General features: G+C 49.7%; 1 protein-coding gene across 1 annotated transcript in view; it reads left to right on the top strand.

The window, feature by feature from the left end:
• Positions 1 to 235: 235 nt before the first annotated feature.
• LOC116511430 (proprotein convertase subtilisin/kexin type 4-like) overlaps positions 236 to 14,530 on the top strand; it is a 47,863-nt gene continuing 33,568 nt past the window's right edge. Inside the window, 1 exon segment of the mRNA XM_032221471.1 lies at positions 236 to 403. Within this exon segment, the coding sequence (XP_032077362.1) occupies positions 242 to 403 (162 nt within the window). The 5' untranslated portion in view covers positions 236 to 241.

Genomic DNA, 14,530 nt, shown 5'->3' on the forward strand with positions numbered 1-14,530 from the left:
CCTGGCCCGATAATCCCCAATCTCCCGCCTCGGCTTCCCGTCGCCATGGCAACCAGGCGCCTCCGAACACATGGAGCGCGCCGTGCCGCTCAGGGTCTCCCGTGGGGCGGGGGCGGAGTGCAAATCGAGGCCCAGGCTTCGAAGGGGGCCCTAGGCCGCGTGGATGTATAAGGGGCAGGGCTCTCGCCCGTCCTCCCCCGTGGCGTTTGAGCGGAGGGAGGGGCGGGAGCGGCCTCAGGAAATGGGCGTCTGGATGCTGCCGCTGCTGCTGCTGCTGCTGCTCTGCGGTGGAGCCTCCAGCGCCGCGAGCATCTACCTGAGCAGCTGGGCCGTGCGCGTCCCTAGCGGCGCCCAAGAGGCCCAGCGCCTGGCCCGCAGGCACGGGCTGCTTTACCTGGGCCAGGTGCGTCGCCGCTTCCTCCTCTCCTCGCCCTGGGCCTGCCTTGAGACGGCGAGAGAGAGATAGCCTCTGAGCATACGCAGAGCGCCTTTGCAAAGGAAAACCACCACCACCAACCCAGCCTTTCCCCTCCTCCCTCTCCCCACCTCACCTCGCCTGTAACCTTTCACCTGGGGTGCGAGGGTTGGGGTAGACTGCCTCTGCAGCTGGAGGCTCCATCAAAGGAACATGGCTTGTTTGGGGTGGGTGGGTGGTGTGAGGCACCCGAGGAGGCCGTGGGCTTCGTCTTTGGCGCCAGGCGGGCATTGTCAGCCCACCCCACCCCCTGTCCTTGGGGTGCCCCCCCCCCACTTTGCGCCAGCCCTCAGGTACACTGCTCCTGAACAGGGAGGCTCCACTTAGTCAGGGCAGCTACCAGCCCAGGCTGAGTCTCTCTGTGGGGTCTTCCCCCACAGTTGGTGGGGGGGGGGGAACCCCTTCAATTATTAAAGCCTTTTTGTTCTATTGGGAGGGGGGGAGATTATAAAGGGGCTTTTATTTTTATTTCGTTTTATTTCTATTTTGTTTTATTTCTATTTCTTTTTTATTGCGTTCGATGGAGGGGCTGCTTTAAGAGGAAGCTTTGGGGAGAAGGGGGGGGGCAAAGGTGCATTTTTTGGGGGTGGGGGGAGCTTGTAGCCCCTTTTCCAGCCTTTGTGGTGGTGGGGGGCTCTTTTAAAGTTGGGGGGGGGCTTTTCTAAACTGCAGGAACCCCCCCCCCAGGATGGGACACGGAGACCCCCAACCCGGTCTTGCAACTGGGCACGAAAGCGAAACACGGTGGGGGGAGCTTGTAGCCCCTTTTCCAGCCTTCGTGGTGGTGGGGGGCTCTTTTAAAGTTGGGGGGGGCTTTTCTAAACTGCAGGACCCCCCCCCCCCAGGATGGGACACGGAGACCCCCAACCCGGTCTTGCAACTGGGCACGAAAGCGAAACACGGTGGGGGGAGCTTGTAGCCCCTTTTCCAGCCTTCGTGGTGGTGGGGGGCTCTTTTAAAGTGGGGGGGGGGCTTTTCTAAACTGCAGGACCCCCCCAGGGTGGGACATGGAGACCCCCAACCCGGTCTTGCAACTGGGCATGAAAGCGAAACACGGTGGGGGGAGCTTGTAGCCCCTTCTCCAGCCTTCGTGGTGGTGGGGGGCTCTTTTAAAGTTTTGGGGGGGGCTTTTCTAAACTGCAGGACACCCCCCCCCCAGGATGGGACATGGAGACCCCCAACCCGGTCTTGCAACTGGGCATGAAAGCGAAACACGGTGGGGGGAGCTTGTAGCCCCTTCTCCAGCCTTCGTGGTGGTGGGGGGCTCTTTTAAAGTTTGGGGGGGCTTTTCTAAACTGTAGGACGCCCCCAGGGTGGGACACGGAGACCCCCAACCCGGTCTTGCAACTGGGCACGAAAGCGAAACGGTGCAGGAATCCCTCGCTGCGTACGGAGGCCTGTTGGAGTCTATTTTATTTTATTGTATTTATTTCGTCAAGCATGTATTAGTTAATGTATATGTATAAACATGTTTAGGAATACATGAAATGGATAGCAAATAAAGGGGGGACATTAGGACAGGTGGGCAATTTGGTGCGCTGATGCACGTCCCTTACAGACCTCTTAGGAATGGGGTGAGGTCCAGAGTCTCAGGTTAAAAGTTTTAGGGGGTCTTGGGAAGAAACCATAGATAAATCACATATTTTTTTCCTGCTCTCTATTGGTTCCGTTTTGCATTTCTTCTGGGAGGCTGAAAAAAGCATGCTGCAAAAAATAATAATAATTACTGCTTTTTCTTTTTAAAGAAAAGGGGAGAAAAAGGAAAAGGGGGATTTTTCCCCCTCCTGGGTTTAGAGACCCTACTTTTGTAAAAAAAAAGAAAGAAAAAAGCTTGAGGTAATGAAGGAGTATATATCAATCAATATTGGCTATTTGCTTTTATTATGAATGGCTTATGATACTATATAATTGTTACCGATTAAACCAATATTGGCTGTTTGCTTCTGATGTGAAAGACTGCTAGAAATCATTTATTAAGAATTAAGCTTTGTTATTGTCTTCCGCTTATATTATTATATACTGTCAGAAATGAGTTGTTTTTTTTAGCTTAGCAAATTGTAACCTCAATACTGGATGGTGTTACTGCAAATGTTATCTCACTGCTGCCTCTCGCTTCTATTCTTGGCTTCCAAGCTAGGCACCTTCTTGAAACCATAGAAGAAATTGTTACAGGGGAATATCAGGCCCCATAGATAAAGGAACCAAACTAGAGAGTCATAAATCCTTAAAGCCTTCTGCCTAAAAAACAACTTGGCAAAGGGGGTGGGGGCTGCCACCCTCTACACCAGTGTTTTTCAACCACTGTGCCGCGGCACACTAGTGTGCCGTGACATAGTGTAAGGTGTGCCGTGGGAAAATTACTTTATATATAGTCAATATAGGCACAGAGTTAATTTTTTTAAACATTTTCTAATGGTGGTGTGCCTCGTGATTTTTTTCATGAAAAAAGTGTGCCTTTGCACAAAAAAGGTTGAAAAACACTGCTCTACACAAGGCCATAGGAATCCCCCATAGATAAGGGAGACAGAGATAGGAGGTTGAACAAAAGGATGCTTTAAAGATCACATTGATAACGAATCTTTGTCTCTGATTGGATAAACTTCATTTCTATCTGCCTAAAATGTATATAATACTCTGAGCCCCTCTTGCAGGAGGCGGCTATTCCTTACATGCATTTGTTAGTGTGTTTTGGATATAGTTTTGGTCACCCAGCTTTTTCTATAGACATAAATAAAAACTGATATATACATATATATATATATATTGCAAGCCTCGTCTGGAGTCTCTTGGGCATTTCAGTGGATCAGGGAAACTGCTGGGAACTTACAGTAAGATGAAATGACCTGCCAAAGGTAGAAATGTTTTTGGCAAGTTAAGAAGTCATCATCCCCCTGGAGCAGAGAGATTATGGCTTTTGGGGGTGGGTGGCACAGTAGTCTGCAGAGAATAGGGGTGTGGACCCCAGGAAATTAGGGGTCCCTTGGCAAGGGAAGGCTTCCTGTGTCTGGGGCGTTTTCTGTTACTGGAGGGAAAAATCTGTAAACCATGAGAGATGCCGATGCAGCAAAACTTATTTATTTTATTTTGTTTCGTCACACAATCAGCCAGGGTGTTCAGACTGGATTTGGCCTTTCTGTCCCTCTGCGGAGTCCTATATTGTTTTATTAAATTTATTGGCTGCCCATCCTTTTATCCCGAGAGGGTGAGAACAAGAGTCCTGCAATTAAACCATTTGTGCCTTCTCTGTCCTTCCTCCTTTTTAAAAACCGGGCTAGCTAGCCTTCTTAATCAGATCGATGGGGATCTATTTTGAAGGTACGCAGCCAGGCCTGGGAAAACAGATCAAGAGGGAGAGGGTTTCCAAAGGCAGAGAGGAGGAGACAGATCCCAAGGGATTCTGTGACCTGGGCTTATTTTGCAGACTTAGAGCAGTGGTCTCCAACCTTGGCAACTTTAAGACTTGTGGACTTCAACTCCCAGAGTTCCTCAGCTGGCTGAGGAACTCTGGGAGTTGAAGTCCACAGGTCTTAAAGTTGCCAAGGTTGGAGACCACTGGCCTAGAGTAAAGGAGCAAGGAGGAGCAGTAAATTAAGGAGGAGTCGCCCCATGAAATATTCTACTTTTTTCCAGAGATTTCAATACTTTTCTGGTTGGGATCGGGCCATCTTTTCAGGACTTTTCCTAACTTTAAGGAAAGTGGATTTCAACTCCCAGAATTCAGAGCAAAGCTGGCTGGGGAATTCTGGGGATTGAAGTCCACTATCTTAAGAGTAGCCAAAGGTTGAGAAAACACTATCTTAAAGTAACCGAGGTTGAGCCAAGGTTGAGAAAAGGTGGAGAGGCGCCTTTTAGCTGCGTTCTTCCTCCACCTCCCTGTCCTTTTTGTCTTTTTTTTACTTTTATTCTCTCATATATAGTTACAGGTATACATTCACACAGTTATTGTTCTTATTTATCTTTATCACTTTTACACAATTGTTTTTCCATATAAAAAGTTAAAATATACATTCTGGGTTGCTTTTTTTAACCACCCTATTTTGTATTATCACCACCCTATTTTTTTTATTTCATTTTCTCCCTCCTTTCTCTACTTCCTTCCTCCTCTCCTTTCCTTTTCCTACTTCCCTTACCTCTCCCCTGCTCCTCTCTTCCTCTTTCCCCTCCTGCCCTGTCTCCTTCTCTTTCTATCCCTTCCTTCCTTCCTCTCCTTTCCTCTTTCTTCCTTCCCTCCCCTTTCCTCTCTCCTCCTCTCCTCCTCTTCCTTTCCTGTTGCTGTGGTTGTGGTTGTCTCTTTTCGTTTGTTCTCTTTGTCTTTCAAGGGTGTGTCGAAGCTGGGATAACGTTTTGCCCGTCTGCGTTGCAGGTGATTGCCGGGGAGCCCTACTTCCATCTGAAACACAGGGCATGGCTCAGAAATCTTTAACCAACACCGGGGCTGGCATCTTCGCCTGAAAAGAGACCCCCAGGTAAGCCCATAGGCAGAGAGGGCCTCCTGGAGGCCCTGTAGTCTGACCTCACTCGCACAATGCTTAAACCATATAAGACTGCTCTAGCTATTCGTACCTTCAGGGTTTGCCCTCTGGAACCTTTCTGCTATGGGCAGTCTTAAAAAACGCAACCGTACCTATCCTCCTACCCCTACCTGTTTCCCCCCCATGGCCGTCGACTCCAAGTGACACACCTGTTTTCTTCATCTTTTCATTCTTTTTGTATCCCCCCCCCACTCCTGCCCTGCCAATGTCAGCATTCCAAATATAAGAGCCGAGGTGGTGCAGTGGTTAAATGCAGCACTGCAGGCTACTTCAGCTGACTGCTAGTTCTGCAGTTCGGCTGTTCAAATCTCACCGGCTCAAGGTTGACTCAGCCTTCCATCTTTCCGAGGCGGGTAAAATGAGGACCCGGATTGTTGTTGGGGGCAATATGCTGACTCTGTAAACCGCTTAGAGAGGGCTGAAAGCCCTATGAAGCGGTATATAAGTCTAACTGCTATTGCTATTGCTAAATATCATGTAAAATTAAATGAGAGTCCAAGGCAAAATGATCCTTAAAGTTCCAATTTAATAAATCAGACAGCTTGGCATTACGCTATGAAATCCCAATTCTGGAAATTGCATCAGAATCCCACCCAGTTAAAAGTTCATGATCTTGTCCCCTCACCCACAAATCCATCACAGGGTCCAATCTTCTTCTTCCACGCTGGCACCCACGCCCAGCTGCTTCCGATCAAGTGCAAAGGTTTGGGAGACAAAAGATGACCTTGAGCTCCTAGAAAGGAATTTTTTTATTTTGAAAACAACACATTCTACCCCTTGCTATTCTCCCCCCCCCTTAATGATAGTGTGGCAGGCCAAAGATTCTTAGAGGAACCATTGCGGGCCTGACAGCCAATCCTTTCCCCTCCTGTCCATCTCTTTCTCTATCTCTTTCTCAGGCAATCTGCCACCAAGAGTTGGATGCTGCTGGCAATATACCTTAAAAGGTGGCCTGTTCCTCCATGGCCTGTTTATAGGTTATCGGAGGCCAAGTAGAATAGAATATTCTTTATTGGCCAAGTTGGATTGGACACACACGGAATTTGTCTCCGGTGCAGAAGCTTTCAGTGTATACACAAGCAATAAGTGATAAATCATTATCATTGTCATCGTAAAAATACATTCCTCATAAACCATGATACAACACTTAGTGATAGTCATAGGATAGTGTTGTGGCCTAGCCGGAGCCTTTGAAGCTGCCACCAGACTCCGACAGCGAGGGGCCCTCTGAGTTGGCTCTGGAGGATGTGGAGGACCCTGGACAGGGTTCTGACTCCGAGCAGGGCGCAGAGAGGCTGGTTGGTCACCAGGAGGCGCCCGAGCCGTGGACCAGTGTGGAGGAGACAAGGGAGTATGTTCCTGATGTCAGCAGTGAGTTGTTCCTGGATGCACGCCATCGAAGAGCTACTAGGCGTCAGGAACAGTTGCGCAATTACAGGAGGTGATTGCACTCAGCTGGTGGTCATTAGGCTCCTCTCCAGACTATAAAAAGACTGCTTGTGCACACGCCCCTCTTTGCAGAAGTCAATGCAGGAACTAATGTCGGAGAACATTATTGTGAGCTTGGCAGGCTGGATTGCTGCCAAGGACCTGTCTGTCTGTTAATTAAATGCCAACCTTATCTTTGGCTCGGAGTGTGTCTTGGTGTGGGACGAGGGCGGGTCAGAACAGGATACTAAATGAGCAATTGACAAAAACCATATACCATGATACCAAATAAAATTAATATAAATCATAAGATACAAGCAACGAAAGATAAAAGTTACAGTCAAAAGAAGATAAAGAGATAGGTAATAGGAAAGATGAGGAGAAGAAGAATAGAATACAGCCTTACTTAGTTTGACAGCGTTGTGGGAATTATTTGTTTAGCAGAATGAGGACATGGGGGGTAAAAACCTGGGGCATTTTCAAAGGAGTAGGGCTGCCTTAATTACAGGTAGTCCTGTACTTACAACAGGTTTGTTTAATGACTGTTAGTAACATAACCCTAACCCTCAGCCTGTATCCCTTCCACCTCAATTAATCTTGTTAAAGAAAGCTTGCAAGAGCAATGTTGTGTTGTGGCCCGCCAGCTGCCAGTGGAGCTGGCGGCAGACTCAGACAATGAGGGGCTTGGGGAGGAACTTGGGCCAGTTCTGGAGCCTGGGGAAGGTTCTGACGAGGGCTCTGTGTCGGGGGCAGAGATAGAGCCAGGGCCGTCTGACATTTCCCACCACTGAAGAGGCAGCTGCCTTTGGAGGCTGATACGAGTGAGGAGGAGGAACAGCCGGGGCCTGTATGTATGCGCAGAGAGTTAGGAGAGGTGAACCACAGAGGACAAGGAGTCGACTTGGGAAGCAAAGGACACATGGATGCTGAATGGCCCCTCTTTGGCTGGGGAATAAATAGAAGGAAAAGGGAGTGGTTGTCGTAGGAGACAACAGTTCGTATTTCTGAAGATTTTGGTGTTTCGTGCCACAAAGACTGCTTGCCGGAGCTTTAATTTGCAGCCTTTGGGCTGTTGCAATTATCTCAAGGAACTGATAAGGTCTGTACTGCAGTTAACGCCTTGAAGGACTCTTGCTGGACTTCTCAGTGGGTGTATGCCATTAATTCACAAGCGATAAATGAAGAGGGTTTTTTTTCGTAACAAAGAGTCGGTTTCTTGCTTCCACTAAGGCTGGGGCAGAACATGTTGGGTGGGTGGGTGGGAATCCTGGTTCCTTTTTAGGGGATAACCAAAGAACTGCACAGCCCAAGACCAAAAGGAATCGTGTCCTTTTCACAGCTGCTGTGAAAGGAAGTGATTGGAGTGTCGGGAACATACAGACATCCCAGCCTGTCTGCTTTGGCTGCCCTGAAATCTGATCCCAACTAGATGGGGAATCCGCTATTCCCATCCCGCTGGTCCCAAAATAATCAACTTGGGGCCGTGGAGCAAACTAGATTGTTTACTTCGGTGTAACCTCCCTGCTTTGGGCTCTAGGTCCCGTGGTTTGAACAGCAGGCGCTGAAGAGGCGGACCAAGAGAACAGCCACCATTGTCCCCACCGACCCGTGGTTCCATAAGCAGTGGTACATGGTGAGTGGGGCAAGAAAGGGGGAGGACTGGGCCTTGCTTCCTCTCCCCAGCCCTCTCCTCAAGGAAGACCTTGTAGGGCCCTTGGGGGCCCTCTGAGCTGGCTCAAGGAGGAGACTTCAGACGAGTGACTCTCCAGCCCCTTCTTCAACACCTCCAGTGATGGAGCATCTGCAACTTCCGGTGGCCAGCTGTTCCACCGGTTAATTGTCCTCACTGTTAGGAAGTTTCTCCTTCATTCCTGGTGGCTTCTCTCCTTGGTTAGTTTCCATCCATTGCTCCTTGCCCTACCTTCAGGTCAGGGGTGAAAGCCACTTACCTTTGCCGCCGGTTCAGTAGCAATGTGAGTATGCGTTTCGCACGCATGAACCACCTCCGCGCATGCGCAGGACCTCCCAACTTTTTAAAGTGTTTAAAAAGGCTTTGAAACCAGTAGTAAAAATGCTAAAAAAAAGTTTTACAGAAAGTTCTGATGATCGTGTGGCACAGCTGATCATTGGAACTTTTTTAAAACTTTTTTTTAGCATTTTTATTTTTGCTACCAGTTCGGGCAAACCGGTAGCATTTTTACTACCAGTTCGCGCGAACTGGCCCGAACCGGTAGCTTTTCATCTCTGCTTCAGGTCCCTTGGAGAATAGGGGGGAAGCCCCCGCCCCACTCTTCTTCGTGGCAACCCCTGAAATATTGCAATATCGCTATCACGTCACAGGCCCCATCCTTCTTTTTTTTAAACTAGACATGCTCAATTCCAGCAACCGTTCTTTTATATATATTTATATATAACTGGTTCATATTTATGACGGTTACAGCATCCCGGGGTCTTGTGATTCCTTTCTACGACCCCCTGCCAAGCCATGGGGAAACCCAATTGACTTAACAACCACGTTATTCATTTAACGGCTGAAGTGATTCACTTAACAAACGTGGCGAGAAAATCCGCAAAAACGGGGTAAAGCTCTCTTGACAAATTTCTCACTGAGCAGGATAAATTCTGGGCTCAGTTGTGGTCGTAAGTTGGGGACTTGCCCGTCTAGGTTTGAGCCGTCCGTCTTCCGAACCGGAATCTTAAAAAGTGTCGTGATATTTGGGGTCTTTGGGGAACTTCGGGGTCCCCGAGAGGATCTCGGGGCTCAAACGGCCTCCTCCGATCTCAGTTCCCCGCACCATGGAGCCCCCCCCCCGATCTTTTCCGTCGTAGAACAACGACATCACGCCCGACCTCAACGTCCTCGTGGCCTGGAGCCAGGGTTACACCGGCTCGGGCGTGGTGGTGAGCATTTTGGACGACGGGGTGGAGAAGAGCCATCCGGACCTGGAGGCGAACTACGTGAGTGCAGCCCTCCCGGGGCCGAGGCGGAGGGAGGGGAGCCACAGGGAGGCGCATGTACTGAAAACCCATTAAAAACCCAGAATGCAATGGACGCACGCCCCCCCAGGCACCTCCTGCACCCTGTGCATGCATGTACGTGCCCCCGCCCTCCTGTGTGTGTGTGTGTGCACGCCACGCCCCCCGTGCATTCACGCATGACCCCGCCCCTCCTGCACACCCTGTTCTGGGCCTAGCTGACCTCCCTAAAGCCTCCTGGGACACAAAATGGGGTCCGGGGGGGAGCGTGCTGCCCCCAGCCCTCTGCATTCCCCGTACGACCCCTGACCCTTGCCCCCCCTTGCACATGCACACGTGTGGCCCCCATGCATGGCAGAGACCCGAAAACCAGCTGGCCGGCAGGGGGCACGCATGCGTGGTGGAGCTGAGCTGGGCGACGGGAGAGGGTCCCATGTGTCATCTGTGGTGCGGGTGCCATAATTGGCCATCCCAAGTGGTCCCTCCTCAAATCTCACCAAGGGCCCTGCAGAAGCATAACAGGCAAGGAAGCCACCTTGTCACTCCACCCGTCTTCCAATCGGCCCCTCCCGCAAAGGATCAAACCCCTCCCCAAAACCTCCCTTCCCCCCCCCCAAAGAGGGGGGGGGCTCCCAAACCTTTGAGGATGAAAGTCTTCCCCAAGGGAGCCTCTCCAGCCCCTCTTTCCTTCCTCCTTCCAGGATCCTTTGGCAAGTTACGACTTTAATGACAACGACCCGGACCCTCAGCCACGCTACAACAGGTGGAACGAGAACAGGTAGGGAGGGAGGGGCAGGCGGGTGGGGCGTCTCCCCAGTTGCCCACCACCCTCCGGATTTTGGAGATGCCGACTTCCCTTTTACTCCTGGTCGGCCTGGGAAAGCTGAGCAAGGAAAGTGAGCTTTGAAGTCTAAGGTTCCCTGTTCCTGTTTAGGTACCTTTTCAGAATTTATTTCTTTCTTTCTTTCTTTCTTTCTTTCTTTCTTTCTTTCTTTCTTTCTTTTCTTTCTTTCTTTCTTCTTTCTTTCTCTTCTTCCTTCCTTCCTCTTCCTTCCTTCCTTCCTTCCTTCCTTCCTTCCTTCCCTCTTTCAGTCCTTTCTCTCCTTTCCTTTCCCTCTTGCTTTCTCTCTTACTCTCTCTCCCTCTTTCTTTCCTTCCTCCCTTCTTTTCCTCCCTCTCTCCCTCCGCGCTGTCTTTCCCTTCCTTCCTCCTTTCCCTCTTTCTTTCTCTTTTTTCTTTTCTTTCTCTTTCTCTTTCTCTTCCTTTTCCTTTTCTTCCCTTCCTATCCTCTTTCCTTCCTCCTCTTTCTTTCTTTCGTTCCTTCCTTCCTTTTTCTTCCTTCCTTCCCCTCTCTCTTTCTTTATCTTTCTCTCTCTCTCCCCTTCTCTTTCTTTCCTTCCTGCCCTCCCTCTCCTTCTTTTTCTTCCCTCCTTCCCCTCTTTCCTTCCCCCTTCTCTGCCTCCCTCCCTCCCTCTCTCTCTCTTTCCCTTCTTTTCCCTTTTTCTTTATCTCTCTTTTTTCTCTCTCTTCCTTTTCCTCTCTTTTTTTCCTTCCCTCCCTCCCTCTTTCATTCATTCTTTCTTTCTTATTCTTCCTTCCCCTTTTCTCTTCCTTTCTCTCTCTTCCTTCGTTCCTTCTCTCCCTCCTCCCTCTTTCTTTCTTTCTTCTCTTTTTTTGCGCCCAACTTGCCTAAAGGTGACTTTTCTAGTTGTTGAGTCCTCTTGCTTGTAACCCATCCTGGCCTTTTTTTGGCTTCCGGGACTTTCTTGTAAAATGTTGCCTATGCTACCTGTGAAGGTGGTAGCAAGGACAGCCCCCCCCACCCAATGCTATTGGAATTCCTCTTGTTACTAGGGTTTTTTTCCAATCTCGGCCAAGGTTGAGGTATGTGGACGCGACTCCCAGAATTCCCCAGCCAGCCTGTCTAACCGGGGGAACTCTGGGAGCTGAAGTCCAGCTGTTGCCAAGGTGGAGGAATATTGACCGTATAAATAACAGGATCTGAAGGCCTACATGGCATTTCTCCGCTCCTTTTTATACTAGTCTTTAATGGGGGGTTACTAATGCTATGTATAGTTTGATGAACGAAGTCTGTTGACTTTGAGCAAGAAAGTGTTAATGGTCTTCAGTAGTATTACAGCCAGAGAACAGGACCGGTGCCAACAAGAGATGAGATGTGCAAGCTATGAGATTGTAGTTTGGCTTTTTTAAAGTTATATTTTTTTGGGAGGGGAGGGTGGCTTCATTATACTCCTCTTTATGCGGACATAAATTGAGACAAAAGTCAATCATGCTGTGTTCCCTGCTGGAAAAGGGTTCTTGTATTTGTAGACTGTAAAGTGAAGGTCAAACTGTTGCAGAAGATGAGAGCAAGGCAGCTGTTGTCTAGTGTTGTCTGTTGGAGTCCGCGTGGAGAATCATTTAAATTAGGAGCCAGCCGTGTGTGCAGCAGCTGCCAAAAAGCCAACACAGTTCTAGGCTGCATCAACAGAGGGAGAGAATCAAGATCACGTGAAGTGTTAATACCACTTTATAAGGCCTTGGGAAGGCCACATTGGAATATTTGCATCCAGTTTTGTCACCACGATGTAGAAAGATATGGAGACTCTAGAAAGAGTGCAGAGAAGGAGCAACACGGAGGATTAGAGGACTGGAGCTAAAACATATGAAGAAACGGTTGCAGGAACTGGGAATGTCTAGTTTAATAGAAAGAAGGACTCAGGGGAGGACATGATAGCCCGTGTTCCACTATCTCAGGGGTTGCCCCAAAGAAGAGGGAGTCAAACTATTATCCAAGGACCCTGAGGGTAGAACAGGAAGCAATGGGTGGAAACTAATCAAGGAGAGAAACAACAGAACTAAGGAGAAATTTCCTGACGGTTAGAACAATTAATCAGTGGAACAGAATTGCCTCCAGAAGTTGTGAATGCACCAACACTGGAAGTCTTTAAGAAGAGGTGGATAGCCATTTGTCTGCTAACTGGTGTAGGGTTCTGCCTAGGCAGGGGGTTGGATTAGAAGATCTCCAAGGTCCCTTCCAACTCTGCTATTCTATTGGATGTTACCAATTGATCCAGTCCCAGATTAGTAGAGGTGGCGCAGTGGTTAAATGCAGCACTGCAGGCTACTTCAGCTGACTGCAGTTCTGCAGTTCGGCTGTTCAAATCTCACCGGCTCAGGGTTGACTCAGCCTTCCATCCTTCCGAGGTGGGTAAAATGAGGACCCGGATTGTTGTTGGGGGCAATATGCTGACTCTGTAAACCGCTTAGAGAGGGCTGAAAGCCCTATGAAGCGGTATATAAGTCTAACTGCTATTGCTATTGCTAGTAACAGCATGGGACAGGGTTGCATGTATGGGTTCAGTTGTACGTCGTTTAGGGTCCAGTTAATAAGAGGTAGATTGAGGTGACTAGGAGAGATAAGGGGGTGCAGGCAGGAGGCTGCCCACGTGAGTAGTGAAGTTACTTTGTTTGTCATCAGGGGCTCTGCAAGATAGTAAGAAGGGAAACGTCGTGTTGACCGTGAGGAGGAGGGGGAGGAGAAGCTGGCTGGGAAAGCATCAGAGAAGGGAGCCAGGAGCCCCTCAGTGACTCAACAGTCAGGCGAAGAAGAAACTTGGAAGGACCCCCTAATGGACCAGGCGGTTAAAATGAGTGGCGGGAAGCCTGCACTTTTAAGGCTTGCAAGATGCTGTTATTGTAGCCTGAAACAGAATGTGCTCCTCTAGCTCTTCATCTCTCTGGGTTCTCCAGCGCGGCAAACGGAAGCTACCGTGTAGATGTACGTATTCAGAGAGAAGGTTCTGGATCTTCGGGAGGAGGGGGGTATTTGCATCCCCTTTGAGGCAGGAAAATGTTAGCAACCGGGTCTGGGTGGGCGTGGCCATGGAGGGTGTGGCCTCCTCGGCTTCCTCACTGGGGAGGGGGGGTGTTCGCTCCGGAGGCTTTCTGCTTCGTATTTACCTGGCATGATGGACAGGCGGCTGTCAGGGCTCCAAATAGCATCCTCTACGAAATAATAGCTCGAGGCAAGAAGTTCCTCCAAACACCAGTTTATGGAAGAGCCACCTTGGCACATCTGGGAAAACCCAAATCTGAAAGCTTCCGGTTTTCCCCACCCAGTTGAAAGTCCAAGTACCTTGTCCCCACACCCACCAGTCCATCCAATTGGTCAAGATTCCTCCGTCCACATCCGTCTAGGGGCAGGGATAAGGTGACCTTGACTTCCCGAGAAGGAATGTTGTTATGGCTGCACATCGCCCAAGCTCCATGCCGCCCTCCCAGTTTCCCACGGGAAACTGTGCTTGAATCTGTGGCAGGCTTGAGGCCCTACAAAGACAGCTGCATGGAGACGGGGGAGAGGAGGGGAGGGATGGGCAGGGCCTTGAAGAGTATTTGGAGACTACAACTTGTCCAGAATGCAGCCGTGCGAGCAATTGTGGGTGCACCTCGGTACACCCATGTTACACTATCCTCCGCGAGGTGCACTGGCTACTGATCGGTCTCCGGATACGCTTCAAAGTGCTAGTCGTAATATAAAGCCCTTCATGGTATTGGACCTGGGTACTTGAGAGACCGCCTGCTGCCAATTACCTCCCATAGACCCGTTAGATTGCACAGGGTCGGCCTCCTCCGGATTCGTCTACCAGCCAATGCCACTGGCTACTACCCGGGGGAGGGCCTTCTCTGTTGCAGCTCCGGCCCTTTGGAACAAACTCCCCTCAGAGATTCGGACCCTCACCCCTCTCAGGCCTTCCGGAAAGCCGTCAAAACCTGGCTGTGCGGCAGGCCTGGGGTTGATGAGTTCCCTCCCTCTCGACTTGTATGGTTGACTCTTGTGTATTTTAATTACGTGTATTGTATTTGTATCCCCTTTTCCCTTTTGAGTTGTTCGCCGCCCTGAGTCCCCCCGGAGAAGGGCGGCATACAAATAAACTAAATCTTAATCTTAATCTAATCCTTGCAACAACTGGTTTGGTGAACCGGTCTCCCGCACCGGTCCCAATTCGGTTGAATCCCATCAGTGCTTTGAGCCCTGAACTGACGTGTTCACAGGTCTCTGATCTACACGCAGAGAAATTCGCCTGAGAACACGGCAACAGGAAGGAATGCAGGATTT

Source organism: Thamnophis elegans, chromosome 1, assembly GCF_009769535.1.
Source record: "Thamnophis elegans isolate rThaEle1 chromosome 1, rThaEle1.pri, whole genome shotgun sequence".
Classification (NCBI taxonomy): Eukaryota; Metazoa; Chordata; class Lepidosauria; order Squamata; family Colubridae; genus Thamnophis; species Thamnophis elegans.